This window comes from Physella acuta, unplaced genomic scaffold, assembly GCF_028476545.2.
Source record: "Physella acuta isolate Inbredline_101_S28 unplaced genomic scaffold, ASM2847654v3 ptg000090l, whole genome shotgun sequence".
NCBI lineage: Eukaryota > Metazoa > Mollusca > Gastropoda > Physidae > Physella > Physella acuta.
Genome location: NW_026731610.1, coordinates 2,151,635 through 2,179,243, shown reverse-complemented (window position 1 = coordinate 2,179,243; position 27,609 = coordinate 2,151,635). Strand labels below are relative to the sequence as shown.

Sequence of the window (27,609 nt, the reverse complement as noted above, 5' to 3'; positions counted from 1 at the left end):
TAAATAACAGATAATACAAAACAGTTAATAAATAAAAGGTAATACAAAACAGGTTATACAAAATAGGTAATAAAAACAGGTAATAAATAACAGGTAATACAAAACAGGTAATACAAAACAGGTAATACAAAACAGGTAATACAAAACAGGTAATACAAAACAGGTAATACAAAATAGGTATTACAAAACATGTAATAAATAACAGGTAAAACAAAACAGGTAATACAAAACAGGTAATAAAAAACAGGTAATAGATAACAGGTAATACAAAACAGGTAATAAATAACAGGTAATACAAAACAGGTAATAAATAACAGGTAATACAAAACAGGTAATACAAAACAGGTAATAAATAACAGGTAATACAAAACAGGTAATAAATAACAGGTAATACAAAAGAGGTAATACAAAATAGGTAATACAAAACAGGTAATAAATAACCGGTAATACAATACAGGTAATAAATAACAGGTAATAAAAAGCAGGTTATAAAAAACGGCTAATTAAAAACAGATAATAAAAAACAGATAATAAAAAACAAGAAATAAAAAACAGGTAATAAAAACAGGAATTAAAAACAGGTAATACAAAACAGGAAATAAAAAACTGGTAATAAAAAGCACAAAATAAGAAAAAACGTTTCAACAATTTAATCAATATAATTATACTCCAGCTCAATTATTTTTTTACAAACAAATAACTTTTGCATTACCCTGTGTGTGTCACCAGGTATTTAAGAAAATTCCTACGTAAAATAATGAGCTTCGGCGTTTGTAAGTTGAACATGTAAAAAATTAATTTAATTTAACTTACGAAAACATATAGTGTTACAAACTTAAAGAACGAATCATTAATTATTTTAACTTAACAAAACTATATACGTTTGTTGAAGATTAAAGTAATCTTTTGTTTTAGCTTAACTTTAAAGATAATTATATAAGTAATTACATATTATTTAAAAATCTTTAAGTTGCTCATAAAGACACCATTATCTCTGAGAAAAAACTATAAATAAAAACAAAATATGTTTTATTATGCTATTAACCAAGATTATGTTTGGAGTTGAAGAAATGGACAAAATATTTGGGAAAAACTTATTTTTAATGATAAAATAATTTAAAAATAATAAAAAACATTATCTAACATTAAACATGAGCTTTTAGTCATTCTATCTTATGATGCCACAGAGATGTCTAGTTCATATATTTAATCGGTCACACCCAACTGGACATCGGTCAGTAGGATTGGAGTCTAAGACATGAAGAAAGCCACGGTACCAAAGGCCAGAACCACTGAGCTCAACTCCAGCAGAAGATCTGTGGTGAAATACAAACATATTAATGTTGTTTTGCATTAACGGTGAAAAACGGCAGTTGTGACAAATTACATTGAACCAACAAGGTAGTGACAATATCTACGCTTATACAATCCGGGTTGTGACAAAATCTACGCTTATATAACTCAGGTTTTGACAAGATCTGTCCTTATACAATTAAGGTTGTGACAAGATCTGCCCTTATACAATTAAGGTTGTGACAAGATCTGCCCTTATACAATTAAGGTTGTGACAAGATCTGCACTTATACAATCCAGCATGGTCGAGTCGGTAAAGTTCATGGTTGTTAAACCGAAAAGGTTGTTCTTGGTTGGACAAAGGCTATGGAAGCAAATCCAAAAAGAAAAGCAGGCTGAAATTGGAGTCAACGGTCTCTATGGCGCATAACCAGTTGACACGTATCCTTAATTGTGTTGAGGGGAATCCCCCCTACAATTAAGAACGAAGAAGAGAAGAAGAAGACAAACCAGCCCTAATTTTTTCTATAATAAAAATAAGAAATCAACGTTTGGTTATGGAGGCTTAGTGGTATCAAATTGGACAGCTTACTTGTCAGCCTGCGTGCGGATCTGTTAGTAGACCTGTGATTGGGTCGAGTTATGTGGCCGCGGTCTGAAAATATCAACACAGTTTATCAGCGTGTGCTATAAGCCTTTACAAGCGAACACATGTGCAATTTCCGGCCGGCTAGAACTGTTGTCATTTAAATGTAAACAAAATTAGTACTTCATTTCTTAGATCTTAAACATTGGGGCGCTTTTTCTGCACACTATATCCTAGACACCACAACGTGTTTTTGTTTTTTAAATATTGTCTCTTAGTATTAGTGTTTCTTCCAGACTTTTTTCTCCGGGATTTGGGAGGGGGCGGGGGCGGTCAACATTTTTCGGGGGGGGGGGGGGGGACACTAGTAAAACTGTATGTTTACTATATCAATTCCATCTCGTTCGGGGAGGGGGGGGGGGGAGGGGGGGGGGGGGGGGGTAGAAGAGATGCGTGGAAGAAACTCTGCTTAGTAACCTATCAGTTAAAATATTAAGCAGGCATGGTTTTTTTTTTTGTATGTAGAACGTTGGGAATTCCAAACATATTTAATAAACAATACAGAGGCCGATTCTTTATTGCTATAGTTATCATTTTCATCATCTTAACCCTTAAATAAATGCATGTCAAAGCAAATTGATTGATATCTATATTTTGTTCCCCAGATTACCATGATATACTATGACTACGACACACTATATAATAGATATACGATATACTATATAATATACTATGATTACTATGACATAATGAGTTAGTTTACCAATTAGGTCCTTGACGAACAGCGTATCATTAGCTCTGTATGGGAACCGTCTTTGCTGTTTGAAAGTTCGTCCATCGTAAATAAAGCGAATTGTCATCGTGGTCTTTCTAAACAGCCTTGCGGGTATATACGAATACCAAAGTTTGGGTTCTCCGTCGTCGCAGTAGCAGCCATCTTGGTACCTCGGATTACCTTCCCATTTTTGGCAGCTATTTGGCGGGAACATTCGATAATTAAACATGCAAATCTGAAGAGAAAAACATATTCGTAAGTCAATGTGCTTATGTGGGAAGATTGTAACAGTAAACAAAGATTGAAGATGGTAACAGTAGACACAGATTGTAAAAGTAGACTAGGATTGAAATGTGTAACAGTAGACAATGATTGAAGATTATAACCGTAGGCAAGGACTGAAGACAGTAACAGTAGACAATGATTGAAGATTGTATAAGTAGATTATGATTGAAGAATGTAAAAGAAGACAATGATTGAAGATTGTAAAACAAGACAATGGTTGAAGATTGTAACAGTAGAAAAGGAATAAACACTGTCACATGAGACAATGATTGAAGATTGTCTAAGTAGACAATGATTGTCGTGTACTACAGAAGTCATTGATTGAAGATTGTCACAGTAGACAATGATTGCCGTGTAGTACAGAAGTCATTGATTGAAGATTGTCACAGTAGACAATGATTGTCGTGTAGTACAGAAGTCATGGATTGAAGATTGTCACATTAGAAAATGATTGCCATGTAGTAAAGAAGTCATAGATTGAAGATAGTCAAAGTAGACAATGATTGCCGTGTTACACAGAAGTCACGGATTGAAGATTGTCTAAGTAGATAATGATTGCCGTGTACCACAGAAGTCGTGGATTGAAGATTGTCACAATAGACAATTATTGTCGTGTACTACAGCAGTCATGGATTGAAGATTGTCTAAGTAGACAATGAGGTGCTAGAGTGTTAATACTTGTACTCCTGTAAACTATTAGAGATAAAAGTACGTAGTTCCCCTTCCAAACCTGACGGTCTATGGGGCAAGGGAAGAAGAGTTCACCTGTTTCTGTGACCTCGGCATATGAAAAGATAGTGTGGTCAGCACTATGCCCAGTCGCCTTTACTTTCCCTAATGTGAGTTAGGTACCTATCAGAGCTGTGTGGACTCAGGGACGGTGTACTAACGAGGTATTTTTTTCTGAGCTGTTCGATAATAGAACAAATTTTACCATCTTATGTATTTTAACCAAAATCTATTGAAAAAAAAAACTTTGAAAAGCAGAATACTAACCGGGGTGAAGGAATCATGGTCGGAATAGTTTGTGCAGTCATAATTTTTGTAGGAAGAATCTAAATCAAGCGCACAAGCCAAGGCAAAAAAGACTGCCTCATCCAATACGTACAACGTGTCCTGTGGTATATGCATACGTCCATAGATAATGAGTGGGTCCCTCCCCCACACCACACACCCTGTACAGCGGGGTAGGTACCCATCTAACGTGGCAATAATTCCATGATCTCGTTGGAATTCAAGCGAGTTCACATTGCCCCTGCTTTCTTGAATTAAAATTAATGTATACACATTGTGTTTATGATTGTGGAAAAACAAATTTGAGCTATGCACATTTTTGTTTGTAATTTCTCGTGTACAGAGTATAGAGAAAGTACTGTAATGGGTAGACGGCGTGACCTAGCGGTAGAAAGATAGACATCTAACCCGAGACGTTCGAATTCAAATGAAGGGAACTAAGTCCACCCAGCTTAGATGGGTACCTAGCAAAAACGGCTGGGTATAGTGCCTATCACATTATCCCTTCACATACGAAGGTCTCTGAAGCAGCTGAACTCTACTTCATCTGCCCCATGTTTCTTGGCCACGAGCGGGAAATGACGTTGACGATTGTTGTCGTAGAAAAAAGCAAATCATAAATTTTCACCGTTTTACAACAAATCATCAATTTTCACAGTTTTACAACAAATCATCAATTTTCACCGTTTTACATTAAATCATCAATTTTCATCTTTTTACAACAAATCATCAATTTTCATCGTTTTACAACAAATCATCAATTTTTACCGTTTTACATCAAATCATCAATTTTCACCGTTTTACATCAAATCATCAATTTTCACCTTTTTACCTCCTCCCCCCCCCCCCACTATATCGTTACCGATTATATAGTATGCAGTGTACTCGAGCAAAAATATAAATAATTTTTTTTGGAAAATTAAATTTTGAATTTCTATAACCTTCTGGAGCCGGGAAAACCTAATGTATCATATCGTCCCATCTTAGAGAGTTTCTTCCAGGCTTCTCTCCCCGTCTCACCATGAAAGTCTACGGCCCTCCCCAGAACGAAGTGGAATTTATATAAAAAACATATTTTTTACCAGTGTCCACTCCCCCTCCCCCCAAAAATTTAGTCCCCCCCCCCCCCCCTGAAAATACCAAGTGCCTCCCCGGAGAAAAAAAGTCTGGGAGAAACAGTAATCTTAGAGCGGATCAAATTCCTAAATAGAGGAATTACTATACTGGTGTAATAAAAAAAATTCTAAGTATATTGAGGTCATTCCTTTGATTCTTATAGCTATAATAATTTACTTTCGCTATGTTTATTAAAAAAACCAACATAGTCATACTATGTGTTTTAAAAAGACTATATTGGGTAGGGTTTTAATTTACCTGCATGGATAAACATTGAACTCAGAATCCAGGCAATGAACAGCATTCTTCCGACTCTGATTGGTGACTTGCTGTAAAGCAGACTTGTGAAAAAATTGCTGAATTTTTTAAAAAAAAATTAGCATCGTTCATGTGTACGTGTGCGTGTGAGTGTAGGCTACTTAGAGCGGGACTGGCTGTGTCTAAGATGCGCGGGAAATTTAAAAAAAAATGGGTCTTCCCCATTTCCAGATCGTAGTGTATTTTCCCGATCAGAGCTTGGGGACTGAACCTGTAGAGCAGGGGTCTCCAAACTTTTCAGACCGAGGGCCACATTAACTATCAAATTTCAGTTTGGGGGCCAGTTTCTTCCAGGCATGTCTTTGATTTCTCTCGGCAAAGTTCCTCAACCATCACCAACCAACAAATTTTCCTTAGACAAAAAGATCTCCGCGGGCCGTATGAGAGGACTTCGCAGGCCGCATTCGGCCCGCGGGCCGTAGTTTGGAGACCCCTGCTATAGGGAATAACAAGCAATAATAACAATAAATCGGGAGTGACCTCCCCTAATTTTTCTCGAATGTTCTTATGTAACACTACTAGTGATGGCAACTCGGTATATAGACAATATTTGAAATCCATTTTTAATTACTTAAACTTTTAAAAATAGAATAGAATCTCGTAAAAAGAATCGCGCATCACGTGAACGCCAAACTAAATGTGTAGAATAGTGCGGAATATTAGTACTTTATAAATTCAAATGCGTTTTTTGAGAAATCAAAAATGGAGTAAATTACTACTTAAGGTAAACGGAAATTGTTCAAAATGTGAAAGTAGGCAGAGAATTAGATCGTTTACTTAAACGTAAAATTTCATTCATCTATCTGAAATAGTACTCAAGTTAGAGGCTTTCGAAAAATTGAAAGTAGAAAAAGTTCCACTTCCGGTTATCGGAATTCGCTGAAAAGTTGATACAGATCTACAAATTTGATATAATACTTATATACAAAAGTTCATTAACCTAGCTGTAACGGTATTCAAGGTATCGTGTTTACACACACACACACACACACGGACACACACACACACACAGACATACGGACAAGATTGCAAAATTATGTTTTTCCGTATCAGTGAGGTGTGAAACGTCGAGATTTGTAAAAATCTCGATTTTTTTTTGCACGATTACAATACTTTCTCTATACTTCGTATATACGAGAAAGTAAAAAACCAGCCTGCTCCTATAGTCGAGAAGGTTCTTTATCCTTGCTAGTTGAAAATTTGTCTTTAATAAGGACATTCATAGAAGATGAATATGATCGGACCAAGTGAGGTTGTGATCTATAATCAATCCTAGGCATTTGTAACTGTTAACCTGTTCAATGTTTGTATTGTCAATAGTAATGCATAATGAGGTAGATGGAAGACGAAGGTGTTTCTGATGAGTCGTAATAATCATTGACTTGGTTTTATCGGGGTGAAGTTTAATTTTGTTAAATTTTGTCAAAGTAGCAAGCAATACTTTCTCTATACTTCGTGTATGAGAAAGTGAAAAGGCAAAAGCAATTTGGTTTTCACGTGGAAAAGGCGACATAAACAATGGCATTCGATAGGCTAGCATAAATTTTATTATACACAATGTAATCGAAATTACAGTACTAAGTCATGTGGTTTAAAATAGCATTACGTTATTTAAAAACTTTATCTGCGAAGTTTTGTAAACAAATAACTATCGATCACGGAGTTCATGTTCAGCCAATCAATGTTTGTCTTACGAAAGTGAAACATCCGGCTGAATGAATCAAAAATAAATAGAAATGTAGTAAATGTAGCCTTAAATTCAAAAAATTATTTTCAAGTTCTCAGCATTTGCAACTTTTATAACATTGATTCTAAAAATATTAAATTTCTAAAGTATTGTAAGCTTAAGATTTGTTTTTATTATTATGACCCCATGAAGTCAAAATATTTTTTAAAAAAAGCGAATTATATCCATGCGAACTATATAATAGAATTAACAGTAGGACTCTCGTCAAATTAGTGGCCTCCATGATAAATCTAGAAATAGATTTAGATCGAGATTCTAGAACTATTCTGGAACACACATATTGATATAATCTATATCGCTAACTTTAAATTATACCCAGGAGAGTGACGGGATCTTACTTACGTTCTGTAATGTGTTAACCTATAAAAACCCAAGTATTTTTAGAAATTCAACAGTTTATGTGTATCCCATAGAATTTACAAGGAAACGCCATAGTTAACACCCAAACAGGAAGTAGAAATCTAAATGGAGTTGAGATTATAAACATTAGGTGGTATTGAGATTATATTTTTTCGTTGTGTCGATGTTTAAAGAGAAAATGGTGGTGTTAGGGGTTAATACATTGGACGGTGTTGAGATTATAAAAATTAGGTGGTATTGAGATTATATTAATTCGTTGTGTTGATGTTTACAAACAAAATGGTGGTGTTAATAAAGAGTTAATAAATTGGGCGGTGTTGAGATTATAAAAATTAGGTGGTATTGAGATTATATTAATTCGTTGTGTTGATGTTTACAAACAAAATGGTGGTGTTAATAAAGAGTTAATCAATTGGGCGGTGTTGAGATTATAAAAATTAGGTGGTATTGAGATTATATTAATTCGTTGTGTTGATGTTTACAAACAAAATGGTGGTGTTAATAAAGAGTTAATAAATTGGGCGGTGTTGAGATTATAAAAATTGAATGGACGTTGAGGCTAGAATCAACAAGGAAGAAATTCTTTTAGCTCGCTGAATGAGGCCTTGGATAAGAAATTAAAACCAGAGCAGGCAGGTTTTCGCCTAAACCTGTCATGTACTGACAACATAGTCACTATGCGCGTACTTATTCAAGTCCATCGAGCGGAAATCACATCTCAATATGACCTTAGTCAGTTTTTGGAAGGCATTTCAAAGTGTGGACAGAGGTGTCATTTGGAAGTTGATAAATCACTATGGGATCCCTCCAAAATGTATCAACTTCATCCAACAGCTCGATGTAGACTCCAACTGCCAGATCATCCACATCAGGTCGACTAACCCTATTATAGAGAACATCTGAGTACGGCAAGACTGAATGCTTTCGTCAATGCTCTTTTTGATAGTGAAGGGGGTGAATGGGGGTGAATGTTGTTTGTACTTGGTACCCTGTTCCGTTCGTCCTTGTTCAGTCCTCGTACTGTGAGTGATAGCAGTGTGTTTTGTACTCGTTTATGTAAGGGTATATAAGGTGTGTGAAAATGTGTGTGATTGCCTCAGTTTCGTTCAGATCTCACCCAAGGTTAGTATAGTTTAGGTCTGTACTAGCCACTGTGTCCTAGTTTTTGTACCAGCGTGTGTAGGCCTATTTTGTGTTTAGAATAGACTGTGTTAGTTGTAGATAGTTCAAATATCACTAAATTATTTTAGTGTTGACGAGCCTTTGTTTTATTGAATCTTGTGTTTTGTAACCCGTTTGTGGTTGTTTGTCTTATATGTTGAGCTACGCATCGGATCACCCGTAAACGCGTGTCCGTGTTTTCACAAAGCATGTCCGTGTATTTATAAGGCGTGTCCGTGTGTTCACAAGGCGTGTCCGTGTATTTATAAGGCGTGTCCGTGTGTTCACAAGGCGTGTCCGTGTGTTCACAAGGCGTGTCTGTGTGTTCAAGAGGAGTGTCCGTGTGTTCACAAGGCGTGTCCGTGTGTTCACAAGGCGTGTCCGTGTGTTCACACACAAGACGTGTCCGTGTGTTAACAACAGTCAATAACTGGATCAAGCTCAAACAAAAAAAACTGGAATTCAGTAAACCCTCACTAAACAACTGACGGGTTTAGATTTTGCGGACGACATCAGCCTTCTCTAACATCGACAAAAATGTCAGTCCACGCTAAGCAAACTGAGTGAACAGGTACTTAAGACAGGCATGAAGATCAACTGGAAAAAAACAAAGGTGATGAGAATCAACAATATACGGGAGCTCCCACTAAGGATACAAGAAACGGCTATACCTGAGGTGGATCGCTTCACATATCTAAGAAGTATAGTAATCACGGATGGGGAGCAGATGGGGACATCAATAGCCGCATCAGAAATGTAAGGTACGCATTCAACGCCCTCCACACAACCGAGACCTTGAGAGCACTGTCTAAGATTTCCACAATACGAGTGTTTGTTCAACAACAATGTGAAATCTGTTCCCTTCTATGGTTCTGAGACGTGGAGATTCAACACAAGCTTATAACAACAAACTTCAGACTTTCATTAATGGATGCCTTCGCCGCATATTGAAAAGCAATTGGGCCTGAAAAAGTTACCATTTCCGAACTGTGGCGAAAAACTGGGTGTGAGGGTGGGGGTTAAGAACATCCACCAGTGTGAGGGTGGTGGTTGAAGAGGGCCGATGCTCTACCAAATGTAATGCATGGTTGTAGAAAGTTTGTATTATATATATATATATATATATATATATATATATATATATATATATATATATATATATATATATATATATATATATATATATTATCTACGGGGAATATATATATACGGGGAATATATATATATATATATATATATATATATATATATATATATATATATATATATATATATATATATATATATTATCTACGGGGAACGCCTTTCTTACGTACGCCTTGTACAGTAATGTGAAATCTTTACAAGTCCAATTCAAGATATTCTATAATGTTTCGTTATTCAACACAAATCAATCTCCTACTCCTACCCTAACTACGTCCTAAGATCTAACTGTCTACTAACACTATCTAACGACAACTACACTTCCAAGACAAACTCTAACACTACATTTATTTTCAACTTCTACGTCTTTCCCCAGCTCTACCTTTGTCTAAGTGCTACCTACCTCTACATATCTCTGACCGTTCTCTACCGCTACCTATCTCTAACTGCTGACCCACGCCTCACTGGTCATCTGACCTTCTCACGTGACTGGTCAGCTCCTCTATATCTATTTGTCTACCTAACTACGCTAGGCTCTGTTTCGGCTATCTTCTACTTGACCTCTATAACCTAAACTTGCATCATCACACTGGGCAAGGCCCTGTTTTCAAAGAAATTCAAAAGCGCAAACAGCGATGGATTGGACACACCAGGCGTAAACCAACTAGCAACATCACCAGACATGCTCTAGATTAGAATCCCCAAGGAAAGAGGAAAGAAGGTTGGCCAAAACAAACTTGAAAAATGTCAGCTTTAGGAGAAGCAGAAGCAGCCTGAATGTCGTGGACACAACGTGAAGGGTTCGACCAGAACTGAGTACTATGGAGAGGTGTGGTAGCGTTCCCATGCTCCACAAGAGGCCTACTGGAATGATGATGATGCTGATGCTGGTGATGATATATATATATATATATATATATATATATATATATATATATATATATATATATATATATATATATATATATATATATATATATATATAAATATGGGAGGCACAAAATTATAAGTTCACATGAGCACCGGAATGAGTCGGTACGCCCCTGCGCTAAGAAGGCGAGATTGATTGACAAAAACAATATTAATGGAACCCTACTGGTCAGATTCGTTTTTGTACATTAGGTATATTCATAAATTATAATAACAGTTTACAACAACTAAACTAATATAAAGTGCAAAAGTACTGCAACAAATCAGATGAAAATGAAAATACATGACGTAATACAATCTGACCCCCCCCCCCCCCCTAATCACACATTGTTACAAAATGACAAAATAACTGTTTTTTAAAACAGGTAATAAATAACAGGTAATACAAAACAGGTAATAGATAACAGGTAATACAAAACAGGTAATAAATAACAGGTAATACAAAACAGGTAATAAAAAACACGTAATACAAAACAGGTAATAGAAAAAGATAATACAAAACAGGTAATAAATAACAGGTAATACAAAACAGGTAATAAATAACAGGTAATACAAAACAGGTAACAAATAACAGCTTATACAATATAGGTAATAAATAACAGATAATACAAAACAGGTAATAAATAACAGGTAATACAAAACAAGTAATAAATAAAGGTAATACAAAACAGGTAATAAATAACAGGTAATACAAAACAGGTAATAGAATCAGATAATACAAAACAGGTAATAAATAACAGGTAATACAAAACAGGTAATACAAAACAGGTAATAGAAAACAGGTAATACAAAACAGGTAATACAAAACAGGTAATACAAAACAGGTAATACAAAACAGGTAATAAAAAACAGATAATACAAAACAGGTAATACAAAACAGGTAATAAACAACAGGTAATACAAAACAGGTAATAAATAACAGGTAATTCAAAACAGGTAATAAATAAAAGGTAATACAAAACAGGTAATAAATAACAGATAATACAAAACAGGTAATACAAAACAGGTAATAAATAACAGGTAATACAAAACAGGTAATCAATAACAGGTAATTCAAAACAGATAATACAAAACAGATAATAATTAACAGGTAATACAAAACAGGTAATAAATAACAGCTAATAAAGAGCAGGTAATACAAAACAGGTAATAAAAAACAGGTAATACAAAATAGGTAATACAAAACAGGTAATAAAGAACAGGTAATACAAAACAGGTAATATAAAACAGGTAATAAATAACAGGTAATACAAAACAGGTAATACAAAACAGGTAATAAATAACAGGTAATACAAAACAGGTAATCAATAACAGGTAATTCAAAACAGATAATACAAAACAGATAATAATTAACAGGTAATACAAAACAGGTAATAAATAACAGCTAATAAAGAGCAGGTAATACAAAACAGGTAATAAATAACAGGTAATACAAAACAGGTAATACAAAACAGGTAATAGAAAACAGGTAATACAAAACAGGTAATACAAAACAGGTAATACAAAACAGGTAATACAAAACAGGTAATAAATAACAGATAATACAAAACAGGTAATACAAAACAGGTAATAAATAACAGGTAATACAAAACAGGTAATAAATAACAGGTAATTCAAAACAGGTAATAAATAAAAGGTAATACAAAACAGGTAATAAATAACAGATAATACAAAACAGGTAATACAAAACAGGTAATAAATAACAGGTAATACAAAACAGGTAATCAATAACAGGTAATTCAAAATAGATAATACAAAACAGATAATAATTAACAGGTAATACAAAACAGGTAATAAATAACAGCTAATAAAGAGCAGGTAATACAAAACAGGTAATAAAAAACAGGTAATACAAAATAGGTAATACAAAACAGGTAATAAAGAACAGGTAATACAAAACAGGTAATATAAAACAGGTAATAAATAACAGGTAATACAAAACAGGTAATACAAAACAGGTAATAAATAACAGGTAATACAAAACAGGTAATAGAAACAGATAATCAAAACAGGTAATAAATAACAGGTAATACAAAACAGGTAATACAAAACAGGTAATACAAAACAGGTAATACAAAACAGGTAATAAATAACAGGTAATACAAAACAGATAATACAAAACAGATAATAATTAACAGGTAATACAAAACAGGTAATAAATAACAGCTAATAAAGAGCAGGTAATACAAAACAGGTAATAAAAAACAGGTAATACAAAATAGGTAATACAAAACAGGTAATAAAGAACAGGTAATACAAAACAGGTAATATAAAACAGGTAATAAATAACAGGTAATACAAAACAGGTAATACAAAACAGGTAATAAATAACAGGTAATACAAAACAGGTAATAGAAACAGATAATCAAAACAGGTAATAAATAACAGGTAATACAAAACAGGTAATACAAAACAGGTAATACAAAACAGGTAATACAAAACAGGTAATAAATAACAGGTAATACAAAACAGGTTATACAAAATAGGTAATACAAAAAAGGTAATAAATAACAGGTAATACAAAACATGTAATAAATAACAGCTAATAAAGAACAGGTAATACAAAACAGGTAATAAAAATCAGGCAATACAAAATAGGTAATACAAAACAGGTAATAAAGAATAGGTAATACAAAACAGGTAATAAAAAAAGGTAATAAATAACAGGTAATACAAAACAGGTAATAAATAACAGGTAATACAAAACAGGTAATAAATAACAGGTAATACAAAACAGGTAATAGAAACAGGTAATACAAAACAGGTAATAAATAACAGGTAATACAAAACTGGTAATAAATAACAGGTAATACAAAAGAGATAATACAAAATAGGTAATACAAAAAAGGTAATAAATAACAGGTAATACAAAACAGTAATAAATATAATAAATAACAGATAATACAAAACAGATGATATAAAACAGGTCATAAATAACAGGTAATACAAAACAGGTAATAAATAACAGGTAATACAAAACAGGTAATACAAAGCAGATAATAAATAACAGGTCATACAAAACAGGTAATAAATGACAGTTAATTCAAAACAGATAATACAAAACAGATAATAATTAACAGGTAATACAAAACAGTTAATAAATAACAGCTAATAAAGAACAGGTAATACAAAATAGGTAATTCAAAACAGGTAATAAAGAACAGGTAATACAAAACTGGTAATATAAAACAGGTAATAAATAACAGATAATACAAAACAGGTAATAAATAAACGGTAATACAAAACAGGTAATAAATAACTGGTAATACAAAACAGGTAATATAAAACAGGTAATAAGTAACAGGTAATACAAAACAGGTAATACAAAACAGGTAATACAAAACAGATAATAAATAACAGGTAATACAAAACAGGTAATATAAAACAGGTAATAAATAACAGGTAATACAAAACAGGTAATACAAAACAGGTAATAAACAACAGGTAATATAAAACAGGTAATAAATAACAGGTAATACAAAACAGGTAATACAAAACAGATAATAAATAACAGGTAATACAAAACAGGTAATAAATGACAGTTAATTCAAAACAGATAATACAAAACAGATAATAATTAACAGGTAATACATAACAGTTAATAAATAACAGCTAATAAAGAACAGGTAATACAAAATAGGTAATTCAAAACAGGTAATAAAGAACAGGTAATACAAAATTGGTAATATAAAACAGGTAATAAATAACAGATAATACAAAACAGGTAATAAATAAACGGTAATACAAAACAGGTAATAAATAACTGGTAATACAAAACAGGTAATATAAAACAGGTAATATGTAACAGGTAATACAAAACAGGTAATACAAAACAGGTAATACAAAACAGGTAATACAAAACAGGTAATAAATAACAGGTAATACAAAACAGGTAATATAAAACAGGTAATAAATAACAGGTAATACAAAACAGGTAATACAAAACAGGTAATAAACAACAGGTAATACAAAACAGGTAATAAATAAAAGGTAATGCAAAACAGGTAATAAATAACAGATAATACAAAACAGTTAATAAATAAAAGGTAATACAAAACAGGTTATACAAAATAGGTAATAAAAACAGGTAATAAATAACAGGTAATACAAAACAGGTAATACAAAACAGGTAATACAAAACAGGTAATACAAAACAGGTAATACAAAACAGGTAATACAAAATAGGTAATACAAAACATGTAATAAATAACAGGTAAAACAAAACAGGTAATACAAAACAGGTAATACAAAACAGGTAATAGATAACAGGTAATACAAAACAGGTAATAAATAACAGGTAATACAAAACAGGTAATAAATAACAGGTAATACAAAACAGGTAATACAAAACAGGTAATAAATAACAGGTAATACAAAACAGGTAATAAATAACATGTAATACAAAAGAGGTAATACAAAATAGGTAATACAAAACAGGTAATAAATAACCGGTAATACAATACAGGTATAAATAACAGGTAATAAAAAGCAGGTTATAAAAAACGGCTAATTAAAGCAGATAATAAAAAACAGATAATAAAAAACAAGAAATAAAAAACAGGTAATAAAAACAGGAATTAAAAACAGGTAATACAAAACAGGAAATAAAAAACTGGTAATAAAAAGCACAAAATAAGAAAAAACGTTTCAACAATTTAATCAATATAATTATACTCCAGCTCAATTATTTTTTTACAAACAAATAACTTTTGCATTACCCTGTGTGTGTCACCAGGTATTTAAGAAAATTCCTACGTAAAATAATGAGCTTCGGCGTTTGTAAGTTGAACATGTAAAAAATTAATTTAATTTAACTTACGAAAACATATAGTGTTACAAACTTAAAGAACGAATCATTAATTATTTTAACTTAACAAAACTATATACGTTTGTTGAAGATTAAAGTAATCTTTTGTTTTAGCTTAACTTTAAAGATAATTATATAAGTAATTACATATTATTTAAAAATCTTTAAGTTGCTCATAAAGACACCATTATCTCTGAGAAAAAACTATAAATAAAAACAAAATATGTTTTATTATGCTATTAACCAAGATTATGTTTGGAGTTGAAGAAATGGACAAAATATTTGGGAAAAACTTATTTTTAATGATAAAATAATTTAAAAATAATAAAAAACATTATCTAACATTAAACATGAGCTTTTAGTCATTCTATCTTATGATGCCACAGAGATGTCTAGTTCATATATTTAATCGGTCACACCCAACTGGACATCGGTCAGTAGGATTGGAGTCTAAGACATGAAGAAAGCCACGGTACCAAAGGCCAGAACCACTGAGCTCAACTCCAGCAGAAGATCTGTGGTGAAATACAAACATATTAATGTTGTTTTGCATTAACGGTGAAAAACGGCAGTTGTGACAAATTACATTGAACCAACCATGTAGTGACAATATCTACACTTATACAATCCGGGTTGTGACAAAATCTACGCTTATATAATCCAGGTTGTGACAAGATCTGCCCTTATACAATTAAGGTTGTGACAAGATCTGCCCTTATACAATTAAGGTTGTGACAAGATCTGCCCTTATACAATTAAGGTTGTGACAAGATCTGCACTTATACAATCCAGCATGGTCGAGTCGGTAAAGTTCATGGTTGTTAAACCGAAAAGGTTGTTCTTGGTTGGACAAAGGCTATGGAAGCAAATCCAAAAAGAAAAGCAGGCTGAAATCGGAGTCAACGGTCTCTATGGCGCATAACCAGTTGACACGCATCCTTAATTGTGTTGAGGGGAATCCCCCCTACAATTAAGAACGAAGAAGAGAAGAAGAAGACAAACCAGCCCTAATTTTTTCTATAATAAAAATAAGAAATCAACGTTTGGTTATGGAGGCTTAGTGGTATCAAATTGGACAGCTTACTTGTCAGCCTGCGTGCGGATCTGTTAGTAGACCTGTGATTGGGTCGAGTTATGTGGCCGCGGTCTGAAAATATCAACACAGTTTATCAGCGTGTGCTATAAGCCTTTACAAGCGAACACATGTGCAATTTCCGGCCGGCTAGAACTGTTGTCATTTAAATGTAAACAAAATTAGTACTTCATTTCTTAGATCTTAAACATTGGGGCGCTTTTTCTGCACACTATATCCTAGACACCACAACGTGTTTTTGTTTTTTAAATATTGTCTCTTAGTATTAGTGTTTCTTCCAGACTTTTTTCTCCGGGATTTGGGAGGGGGCGGGGGCGGTCAACATTTTTCGGGGGGGGGGGGACACACTAGTAAAACTGTATGTTTACTATATCAATTCCATCTCGTTCGGGGAGGGGGGGAGGGGGGGTAGAAGAGATGCGTGGAAGAAACTCTGCTTAGTAACCTATCAGTTAAAATATTAAGCAGGCATGGTTTTTTTTTGTATGTAGAACGTTGGGAATTCCAAACATATTTAATATACAATACAGAGGCCGACTCTTTATTGCTATAGTTATCATTTTCATCATCTTAACCCTTAAATAAATGCATTGCAAAGCAAATTGATTGATGTCTATATTTGTTTTCCCAGATTACCATGATATACTATGACTATGATACACTATAATATATATATATATATGATATACTATAAATATACTATGATTACTATGACATAATGAGTTAGTTTACCAATTAGGTCCTTGACGAACAGCGTATCATTAGCTCTGTATGGGAACCATCTTTGCTGTCTGAAAGTTCGTCCATCGTAAATAAAGCGTATTGTCATCGTGGTCTTTCTAAACAGCCTTGCGGGTATATACGCATACCAAAGTTTGGGTTCTCCGTCGTCGCAGTAGCAGCCATCTTGGTACCTCGGATTACCTTCCCATTTTTGGCAGCTATTTGGCGGGAACATTCGATAATTAAACATGCAAGCCTGAAGAGAAAAAAACATATTCGTAAGTCAATGTGCTTATGTGGGAAGTTTGTAACAGTAAACAATGATTGACGATTGTAACAGTAGACGCAGATTGTAAAAGTAGACTAGGATTGAAATGTGTAACAGTAGACAATGACTGAAGATTGAAACCGTAGGCAAGGACTGAAGACAGTAACAGTAGACAATGATTGAAGATTGTATAAGTAGATAATGATTGAAGATTGTAAAAGAAGACAATGATTGAAGATTGTAAAACAAGACAATGGTTGAAGATTGTAACAGTAGAAAAGGAATAAACACTGTCACATGAGACAATGATTGAAGATTGACACAGTAGACAATGATTGCCGTGTAGTACAGCACTCATGGATTGAAGATTGTCACATTAGACAATGATTGCCGTGTAACACAGCTGTAATGGATTGAAGATTGTCACATTAGACAATGATTGCCGTGTAACACAGCTGTAATGGATTGAAGATTGTCTAAGTAGACAATGATTGCCGTGTAGTACAGCAGTCATGGATTGAAGATTGAAGATTGTCACATTGGTGTCCGGTCAAAAACCCCCTGGACAAAAACCCCCTGGACATAAACCCCCCGACATAAACAGCAGTAGACAATGATTGCCGTGTAGAACAGCAGTAATGGATTGAAGATTGTCACATTAGACAATGATTGCCGTGTACCACAGAAGTCGTGGATTGAAGATTGACACAGTAGACAATGATTGCCGTGTAGTACAGAAGTCATGGATTGAAGATTGACACAGTAGACAATGATTGCCGTGTAACACAGCTGTAATGGATTGAAGATTGTCTAAGTAGACAATGATTGCCGTGTAGTACAGAAGTCAAGGATTGAAGATTGTCCAAGTAGACAATGAGGTGCTAGAGTTTTAATACTTGTACTCCTGTAAACTACTAGAGATAAAAGTACGTAGTTCCCCTTCCAAACCTGTCGGTCTATGGGGCAAGGGAAGTAGAGTTCACCTGTTTCTGTGACCTCGGCATATGAAGAGATAGTGTGGTCAGCACTATGCCCAGTCGCCTTTACTTTCCCTAATGTGAGTTAGGTACCTATCAGAGCTGTGTGGACTCAGGGACGGTGTACTAACGAGGTATTTTTTTCTGAGCTTGTTCGATAATAGAATAAATTTTAACATCTTATGTATTTTAACCAAAATCTATTGAAAAAAAATTTGAAAAGCAGAATACTAACCACGGTGTAGGAATCATGATCGGAATAGTTGGTGCAGTCATAATTTTTGTAGGAAGAATCTAAATCAAGCGCACAAGCCATGGCAAAAAAGACTGCCTCATCCAATACGTACAACGTGTCCTGTGGTATATGCATACGTCCATAGATAATGAGTGGGTCCCTCCCCCACACCACACACCCTGTACAGCGGGGTAGGTACCCATCTAACGTGGCAATAATTCCATGATCTCGTTGGAATTCAAGCGAGTTCACATTGCCCCTGCTTTCTTGAATTAAAATGTAGATATTAAAAAAATACAATTAAAACGACAAATCACAAAAAAAAAACCAGCATCCATACGATGTAAATTATTCACATAGTGTGAGAGATACAGAGGCGTAGCAACGGACGGGGGGGAGGAGGGGGGTACATGTCTTCGGGGACGCCAAAATAAGCCCATTTTAGCTGCTATTTTATATGGGGGTGGGGCGCCAAATTGAAAGTTTGTCCCCGGACGCCGGGAGGGGTCGCTACGCCTCTGGAGATATATATGGGAATTAATGTATACACACTGTGTTTATGATTATGGAAAAACAAATTTGAGCTATGCACATTTTTGTTTGTAATTTCTCGTGTACAGAGTATAGAGAAAGTACTGTAATGGGTAGACGGCGTGACCTAGCGGTAGACAGATAGACATCTAGAGACGTTCGAATTCAAATGAAGGAAACTAAGTCCACCCAGCTTTGATGGGTACCTAGCAAAAACGGCTGGGTATAGTGCCTGTCACATTATCCCTTCACATACCAAGGTCTCTGAAGCAGCTGAACTCTACTTCATCTGCCCCGTGTTTCTTAGCCACGAACGGGAAAATGACGTTGACGATTGTAGTCGTAGAAAAAAGCAAATCATAAATTTTCACCGTTTTACAACAAATCATAAATTTTCACCGTTTTACAACAAATCATCAATTTTCAGTTTTACAACAAATCATCAATTTTCATCGTTTTACATTAAATCATCAATTTTCATCGTTTTACAACAAATCATCAATTTTCATCGTTTTACAACAAATCATCAATTTTTACCGTTTTACATCAAATCATCAATTTTCACCGTTTTACCTCCCCCCCCCCCCCCCCCACTATATCGTTACCGATTATATAGTATGCAGTGTACTCGAGCAAAAATATAAATATTTTTTTTGGACAAATTAAATTGTGAATTTCTATAACCTTCTGGAGCCGGGAAAACCTAATGTATCATATCGTCCCATCTTAGAGAGTTTCTTCCAGGCTTCTCTCCGCCTCTCACCGTGAAAGTCTACGGCCCTCACCCAGAACGAAATGGAATTTATATAAAAAACATATTTTTACCAGTGTCCACTCCCCTTCCCCCCAAAAATTTAGTCACCCCCCCCCCCCTGAAAATACCAAGTGCCTCCCCAGAGAAAAAAAGTCTGGGAGAAACAGTAATCTTAGAGCGGATCAAATTCCTAAATAGAGGCATTACTATACTGGTGTAATAAACAAAAGTCTAAAAATATTGAGGTCATTCCTTTGATTCTTATAGCTATAATAATTTACTTTCGCTATGTTTATTAAAAAAACCAACAGTCATACTATATGTTTTAAAAAGACTATATTGGGTAGGATTTTAATTTACCTGCATGGATAAACATTGAACTCAGAATCCAGGCAATGAACAGCATTCTTCCGACTCTGATTGGTGACTTGCTGTAAAGCAGACTTGTGAAAAAATTGCTGCAATTTTTTTTAAAATTAGCATCGTTCATGTGTACGTGTGCTTGTGAGAGTAGGCTACTTAGAGCGGGACTGGCTGTGTCTAAGATGCGCGAGAAATTTAAAAAAATGGGTCGTCCCCATTTCCAGATCGTAGTGTATTTTCCCGATCAGAGCTTGGGGACTGAACCTATAGAGCAGGGGTCTCCAAACTTTTTAGACCGAGTGCCACATTAACTATCAAATTTCAGTTTGGGGGCCAGTTTCTTCCAGGCATGTCTTTGATTTCTCTGGGCAAAGTTCCTCAACCATCACCAACAACAATTTTTCCTTAGACAAAAAGATCTCCGCGGGCCGGATGAGAGGACTTCGCGGGCCGCATTCGACCCGCGGGCCGTAGTTTGGAGACCTCTGCTATAGAGAAAAACAAGCAATAATAACAATAAATCGGGAGTGATCTCCCCTAAACTTTCTCGAATGTTCTTATGTAACACTATTGGGGATGGCAACTCGGTATATAGACAATATTTTAAATCCATTTTTAATTACTTAAACTTTTAAAAATAGAATAGAATCTCGTAAAAAGAATCGCGCACCACGTGAACGCCAAACTAAATGTGTAGAATAGTGCGGAATATTAGTACTTTATAAATTCACATGCGTTTTTTTAAAGATATCAAAAATAGAGTAAATTACTACTTACGGTCAAACAGAAATTGTTCAAAATTTGAAAGAAGGCAGAGAATTAGATCGTTTACTTATACGTAAAATTTCATTCATCTATCTGAAATAGTACTCAAGTTAGCGGCTTTCGAAAAATTGAAAGTAGAAAAAGTACACATTTGATATAATACTTATATACAAAAGTTCATTAACCTAGCTGTAACGGTATTCAAGGTATCGTGCTTACACACACACACACACACACGGACACACACACACACACAGACATACGGACAAGATTGCAAAATTATGTTTTTCCGTATCAGTGAGGGGTAAAACGTCGAGATTTGTAAAAATCTCGATTTTTTTTGCACGATTACAATACTTTCTTTATACTTCGTATATACGAGAAAGTAAAAAACCAGCCTGCTCCTATAGTCCAGAAGGTTCTTTATCCTTGCTAGTTGAAAATGATCGGACCAAGTGAGGTTGTGATCTATAATCAATCCTAGGCATTTGTAACTGTTAACCTGTTCAATGTTTGTATTGTCAATAGTAATGCATAATGAGGTAGATGGAAGACGAAGGTGTTTCTGATGAGTCGTAATAATCATTGACTTGGTTTTATCGGGGTGAAGTTTAATTTTGTTAAATTTTGTCAAAGTAGCAAGCAATACTTTCTCTATACTTCGTGTATGAGAAAGTGAAAAGGCAAAAGCAATTTGGTTTTCACGTGGAAAAGGCGACATAAACAATGGCATTCGATAGGCTAGCATAAATTTTATTATACACAATGTAATCGAAATTACAGTACTAAGTCATGTGGTTTAAAATAGCATTACGTTATTTAAAAACTTTATCTGCAAAGTTTTGTAAACAAATAACTATCGATCACGGAGTTCATGTTCAGCCAATCAATGTTTGTCTTACGAAAGTGAAACATCCGGCTGAATGAATTAAAAATAAATAGAAATGTAGTAAATGTAGCCTTAAATTCAAAAAAATTATTTTCAAGTTCTCAGCATTTGCAACTTTTATAACATTGATTCTAAAAATATTAAATTTCTAAAGTATTGTAAGCTTAAGATTTGTTTTTATTATTATGACCCCATGAAGTCAAAATATTTTTTAAAAAAAGCGAATTATATCCATGCGAACTATATAATAGAATTAACAGAAGGACTCTCGTCAACTTAGTGGCCTCTATGATAAATCTAGAAATAGATTTAGATCGAGATTCTAGAACTATTTTGGAACTTACATATTGATATAATCTATATCGCTAACTTTAAATTATACCCAGGAGAGTAACGGGATCTGACTTACGTTCTGTATTGTGTTAACCTATACAAATCCAAGTATTTTTAGAAATTCAACAGTTTATGTGTATCCTATAGAATTTACAAGGAAACGCCATAGTTAACACCCAAACAGGAAGTAGAAATACTTGTACCAAAATGACCTCATCAAATTGTCCTCTAGAGTTCATCTTTGAGCATTTTAAAATCTAAATGGAGTTGAGATTATAAAAATTAGGTGGTATTGAGATTATATTTTTTCGTTGTGTTGATGTTTAAAAACAAAATGGTGGTGTTAATAGAGAGTTAATAAATTGGGCGGTGTTGAGATTATAAAAATTGCATAGTGTTGAGATTATAAAAATGGCAGAGTGGTGAGATTATAAAAATTGAAATGGACGTTAAGGCTAATATCAACAAGGAAGAAATTCTTTTAGCTCGCTGAAGGAGGCATTGGACAAGAAATTAAGACCAGAGTAGGCAGGTTTTCGTGTCATGTACTGACAACATAGCCACTATGCGCATACTTATTCAAGTCAACTGAGAGGAAATCATCTCTCAATTTCGCCTTTGTCAATTTCATGAAGGCTTTTGTTACTGTGGACAGAGACTGAGGCGTAGCGACCCTTCCCGGTGCCCGGGGACATACTTTTAGATTTGCACCTTTGTGTTCACAAAGCGTGTCCGTGTGATCACAAGGCGTGTCCGTGTGTTTATAAGGCGTGTCTGTGTGTTCAAGAGGAGTGTCCGTGTGTTCAGAAGGCGTGTCCGTGTGTTTATAAGGCGTGTCTGTGTGTTCAAGAGGAGTGTCCATGTGTTCACAAGGCGTGTCCGTGTGTTCACAAAGCGTGTCCGTGTGTTCACAAAGCGTGTCCGTGTGTTCACAAAGCGTGTCCGTGTTCTCAAGGCGTGTCCATGTGTTCACAACAGTCAATGACTCGATCAAGCTCCGACAAAAAAAACCCTGGAATTCAGTAAACCCTCACTAAACAACTGACGGGTTTAGATTTTGCGGATGACATCAACCTCATCTAACATCGACAAAAATATCAGTCCACGCTAAGCAAACTCAGCGAACAGGTACTTAAGACAGGCATGAAGATCAACTGGAAAAAACCCAAAGGTGATGAGAATCAACAATATACGGGAGCTCCCACATAGGCTATCTCTGAGGTGGATCGCTTCACATATCTTAGAAGTATAATAATCAGGGATGGGGAGCAGATGGGGACATCAAAAGCCTCCACACAACCGACACGTCGAGAACTCTGTTTACAATTTCTAAAATACGAGTGTTTGTTCAACAACAATATGAAATCTATTCCCCTCTATGGTTCTGAGAAGTGGAGATTCAACACAAACTAATAACAAACTTTAGACTTTCATTAATGGATGCCTTCGCCGCATATTGAAAAACAAGTGGGCCTGAAAAAGTTACCATTTCCGAACTGTGGCGAAAAACTGGGTGTGAGGGTGGGGTTTAAGAACATCCACCAGTGTGAGGGTGGTGGTTGAAGAGGGCCGATGCTCTACCAAATGTAATGCAGGGTTGTAGAAAGTTTGTATTATATATATATATATATATATATATATATATATATATATATATATATATATATATATATATATATATATATATATATATATATATATACTAGCCGTCCCGGCCAGGCCCTGCTCTGGCTTCTATAATAAAACCTTTCTGTTAAAGACCATTACCTGTGTGTTTAGTAATCATTCTATACCCGGCATTGCCCACCCAAACCACAACCAACCAAAATCAAAACAACAAAACGCAAACATAACGCTAACACAATTACAAATACAAACGAAAACAAAAACCTAACAACAAACCCAACCACAACCACAAACACCAATACAAACACAAAGAAAAAATAAACAAAAAAGCAAACGAAAACAAAAACCTAACAACAAACCTAAACACAAACACCAATACCAACACAAAAAAACAACGAAAAAGCAAATGAAAACAAACCAAATCCAAACGCAAAACCAACCAAAAACACAAATACAAACCCAAAGAAAAAAACACAAACAAAAACGAAAAAAAGAAAGAACAAAAACGAACCAAATCAAAACGCAACCACTAACGCAAACCTACCTAAACACAAAAAAGCACTAACGCGAACATAAACGCCCGGGACAGAATCGCCTGTTTTAGCTTAATAAACGACTATAGTACCCCAACTTATTCATAGTTTTTGCACTCACTTAAACGAACGCGCCTGTTTCAATTTAATGAACAATTATAATACTCCAAGCTTATCCGTAAAATACCTACAACATTTACACTTGATCAATCCACGCTAATTATGTAATTATTTTTTTCCCAACACCAAAACAAAGTAATGAAAAGTAAATGCTTTTCCACTAATGCAATGGTTTTATAAAGGGAAGTAATTGTGTTTTCCTAATTTATCAAAGGGAAGTAAACGCTATAGGACTAAATAAAGACATAATTAGATATTTTGTAAAAGATGATATTTTTTAAAAATTGTGTTTAATGAACATGCCGACAATTATTACTTTCAGTTTGAAAAATGAAAATTATTTCCCAACACTTTCAATGGTAATTTTTTAACTCATAAATTTAGACAAATGCGCACGGTAATATTCTAACACTAATACAGAACTGAGCTTTATATATTAGATATATATATATATATATATATATATACATATATATATATATATATATATATATATATATATATATACATTATCTACGGGCAACGCCTTTCTTACGTACGCCTGGTACAGTGTAGTGAAATCTTTACAAGTCCAATTCAAGATATTCTATAATGTTTCGTTATTCAACACAAATCAATCTCCTACTCCTACCCTAACTACGTCCTAAGATCTAACTGTCTACTAACACTATCTAACGACAACTACACTTCCAATACAAACTCTAACACTACATTTATTTTCAACTTCTACTTCTTTCCCCAGCGCTATCTTTGTCTAAGTGCTACCTACCTCTACATATCTCTGACCGTTCTCTACCGCTACCTATCTCTAACTGCTGACCCACGCCTCACTGGTCATCTGACCGTCTCACGTGATCAGTCAGATCCTCTATATCTATTTGTCTACCTAACTACGCTAGGCTCTGTTTCGGCTATCTTCTACTTGACCTCAATAACCTAAACTGGGCAAGGCCCTGTTTTCAAAGAAATTCAAAAGCGCAAACAGCGATGGATTGGACACACCAGGCGTAAACCAACTAGCAACATCACCAGACATGCACTAGATTAGAATCCCCAAGGAAAGACGAAAGAAGGTTAGCCAAAACAAACTTGAAAAATGTCAGCTTTAGGAAAAGCAGAAGCAGCCTGAATGTCGTGGACACAACGTGAAGGGTTCGACCAGAACTGAGTACTATGGAGAGGTGTGGTAGCGTTCCCATGCTCCACAAGAGGCCTACTGGAATGATGATGATGCTGATGCTGGTGATGATATATATATATATATATATATATATATATATATATATATATATATAATATATATAAATATGGGAGGCACAAAATTATAAGTTCACATGAGCACCGGAATGAGTCGGTACGCCCCTGCGCTAAGTAGGCGAGATTGATTGACAAAAACAATATTAATGGACCCCAACTGGCCAGATTCGTTTGTGTACATTAGGTATATTCAAAAATTATAATAACAGTTTACAACAACTAAACTAATATAAAGTGCAAAAGTACTGCAACAAATCAGATGAAAATGAGAATACATGACGTAATACAATCTGACCCCCCCCCCCCTAATCACACATTGTTGCAAAATAACAAAATAACTGTTTTTGAAAACAGGTAATAAAGAACAGGTAATACAAAACAGGTAATAGATTACAGGTAATACAAAACAGGTAATAAATAACAGGTAATACAAAACAGGTAATAGAAACAGATAATACAAAACAGGTAATAAATAACAGGTAATACAAAACAGGTAATAAATAACAGGTAATACAAAACAAGTTATAAATAAAGGTAATACAAAACAGGTAATAAATAACAGGTAATACAAAACAGGTAATAGAATCAGATAATACAAAACAGGTAATAAATAACAGGTTATACAAAACAGGTAATAAATAACAGGTAATACAAAACAGGTAATACAAAATAGGTAATACAAAACAGGTACTAAATAATGGTAATACAAAACAGGTAATAAATAACAGGTAATACAAAACAGGTAATACAAAACAGATAATACAAAATTGGTAATAAATAACAGGTAATACAAAACAGATAATAAATAACAGGTAATACAAAACATTTAATACAAAACAGGTAATACAAAACAGGTAATACAAAACAGGTAATAAATAACAGGTAATACAAAACAGGTAATACAAAACAGGAAATAAATAACAGGTAATACAAAACAGGTAATAAATACAAGGTAATACAAAACAGGTAATTAAAAACAGATAATACAAAAACGATAATAATTAACAGGTAATACAAAACAGGTTATAAATAACAGCTAATAAAGAACAGGTAATACAAAACAGGTAATAAAAAACAGGCAATACAAAATAGGTAATACAAAACAGGTAATAAAGAACAGGTAATACAAAACAGGTAATATAAAACAGGTAATAAATAACAGGTAATACAAAACAGGTAATAAATAACAGGTAATACAAAACAGGTAATAAATAACAGGTAATACAAAGGAGGTAATATAAAACAGGTAATAAATAACAGGTAATACAAAACAGGTAATACAAAACAGGTAATACAAAACAGGTAATAAATAACAGGTAATACAAAACAGGTAATATAAAACAGGTAATACAAAACTTGTAATAAATAACAGGTAATACAAAACAGGTAATACAAAATAGGTAATACAAAACAGGTAATAAATAACAGGTAATACAAAACAGGTAATAAATAACAGATAATACAAAACAGGTAATACAAAACAGATAATAAATAACAGGTAATACAAAACAGGTAATAAATAATAGGTAATTCAAAACAGATAATACAAAAACGATAATAATTAACAGGTAATACAAAAGATGTAATAAAAAACAGCTAATAAAGAA

The 27,609-nt window shown here is 34.1% G+C and overlaps 2 protein-coding genes across 4 annotated transcripts; both read right to left on the bottom strand.

The window, feature by feature from the left end:
- Window positions 1–646: 646 nt before the first annotated feature.
- LOC131927951 (uncharacterized) lies at window positions 647–7,578 on the bottom strand. Its single transcript, XM_059283835.1, has 6 exons — window positions 7,477–7,578; window positions 5,328–5,398; window positions 3,936–4,201; window positions 2,643–2,889; window positions 1,886–1,948; window positions 647–1,316 (listed from the first exon to the last, which is right to left on the bottom strand). Exons 2-6 carry the CDS (start codon window positions 5,371–5,373, stop codon window positions 1,252–1,254), a joined length of 687 nt encoding a protein of 228 aa, XP_059139818.1. The 5' UTR covers window positions 5,374–5,398; window positions 7,477–7,578; the 3' UTR covers window positions 647–1,251.
- Window positions 7,579–15,380: 7,802 nt separating this feature from the next.
- Window positions 15,381–22,670, bottom strand: LOC131927919 (uncharacterized). 3 transcript variants are annotated; one of them, XM_059283799.1, is made up of 7 exons: window positions 22,543–22,670; window positions 21,257–21,337; window positions 20,477–20,547; window positions 18,832–19,097; window positions 17,361–17,607; window positions 16,620–16,682; window positions 15,381–16,050 (listed from the first exon to the last, which is right to left on the bottom strand). In XM_059283799.1, exons 3-7 carry the CDS (start codon window positions 20,520–20,522, stop codon window positions 15,986–15,988), a joined length of 687 nt encoding a protein of 228 aa, XP_059139782.1. In that variant the 5' UTR covers window positions 20,523–20,547; window positions 21,257–21,337; window positions 22,543–22,670; the 3' UTR covers window positions 15,381–15,985. The 3 variants fall into 3 exon arrangements, with proteins under 3 accessions (XP_059139782.1, XP_059139796.1, XP_059139788.1); XM_059283813.1 differs by lacking the exon at window positions 16,620–16,682; XM_059283805.1 differs by lacking the exon at window positions 21,257–21,337.
- Window positions 22,671–27,609: the final 4,939 nt, after the last annotated feature.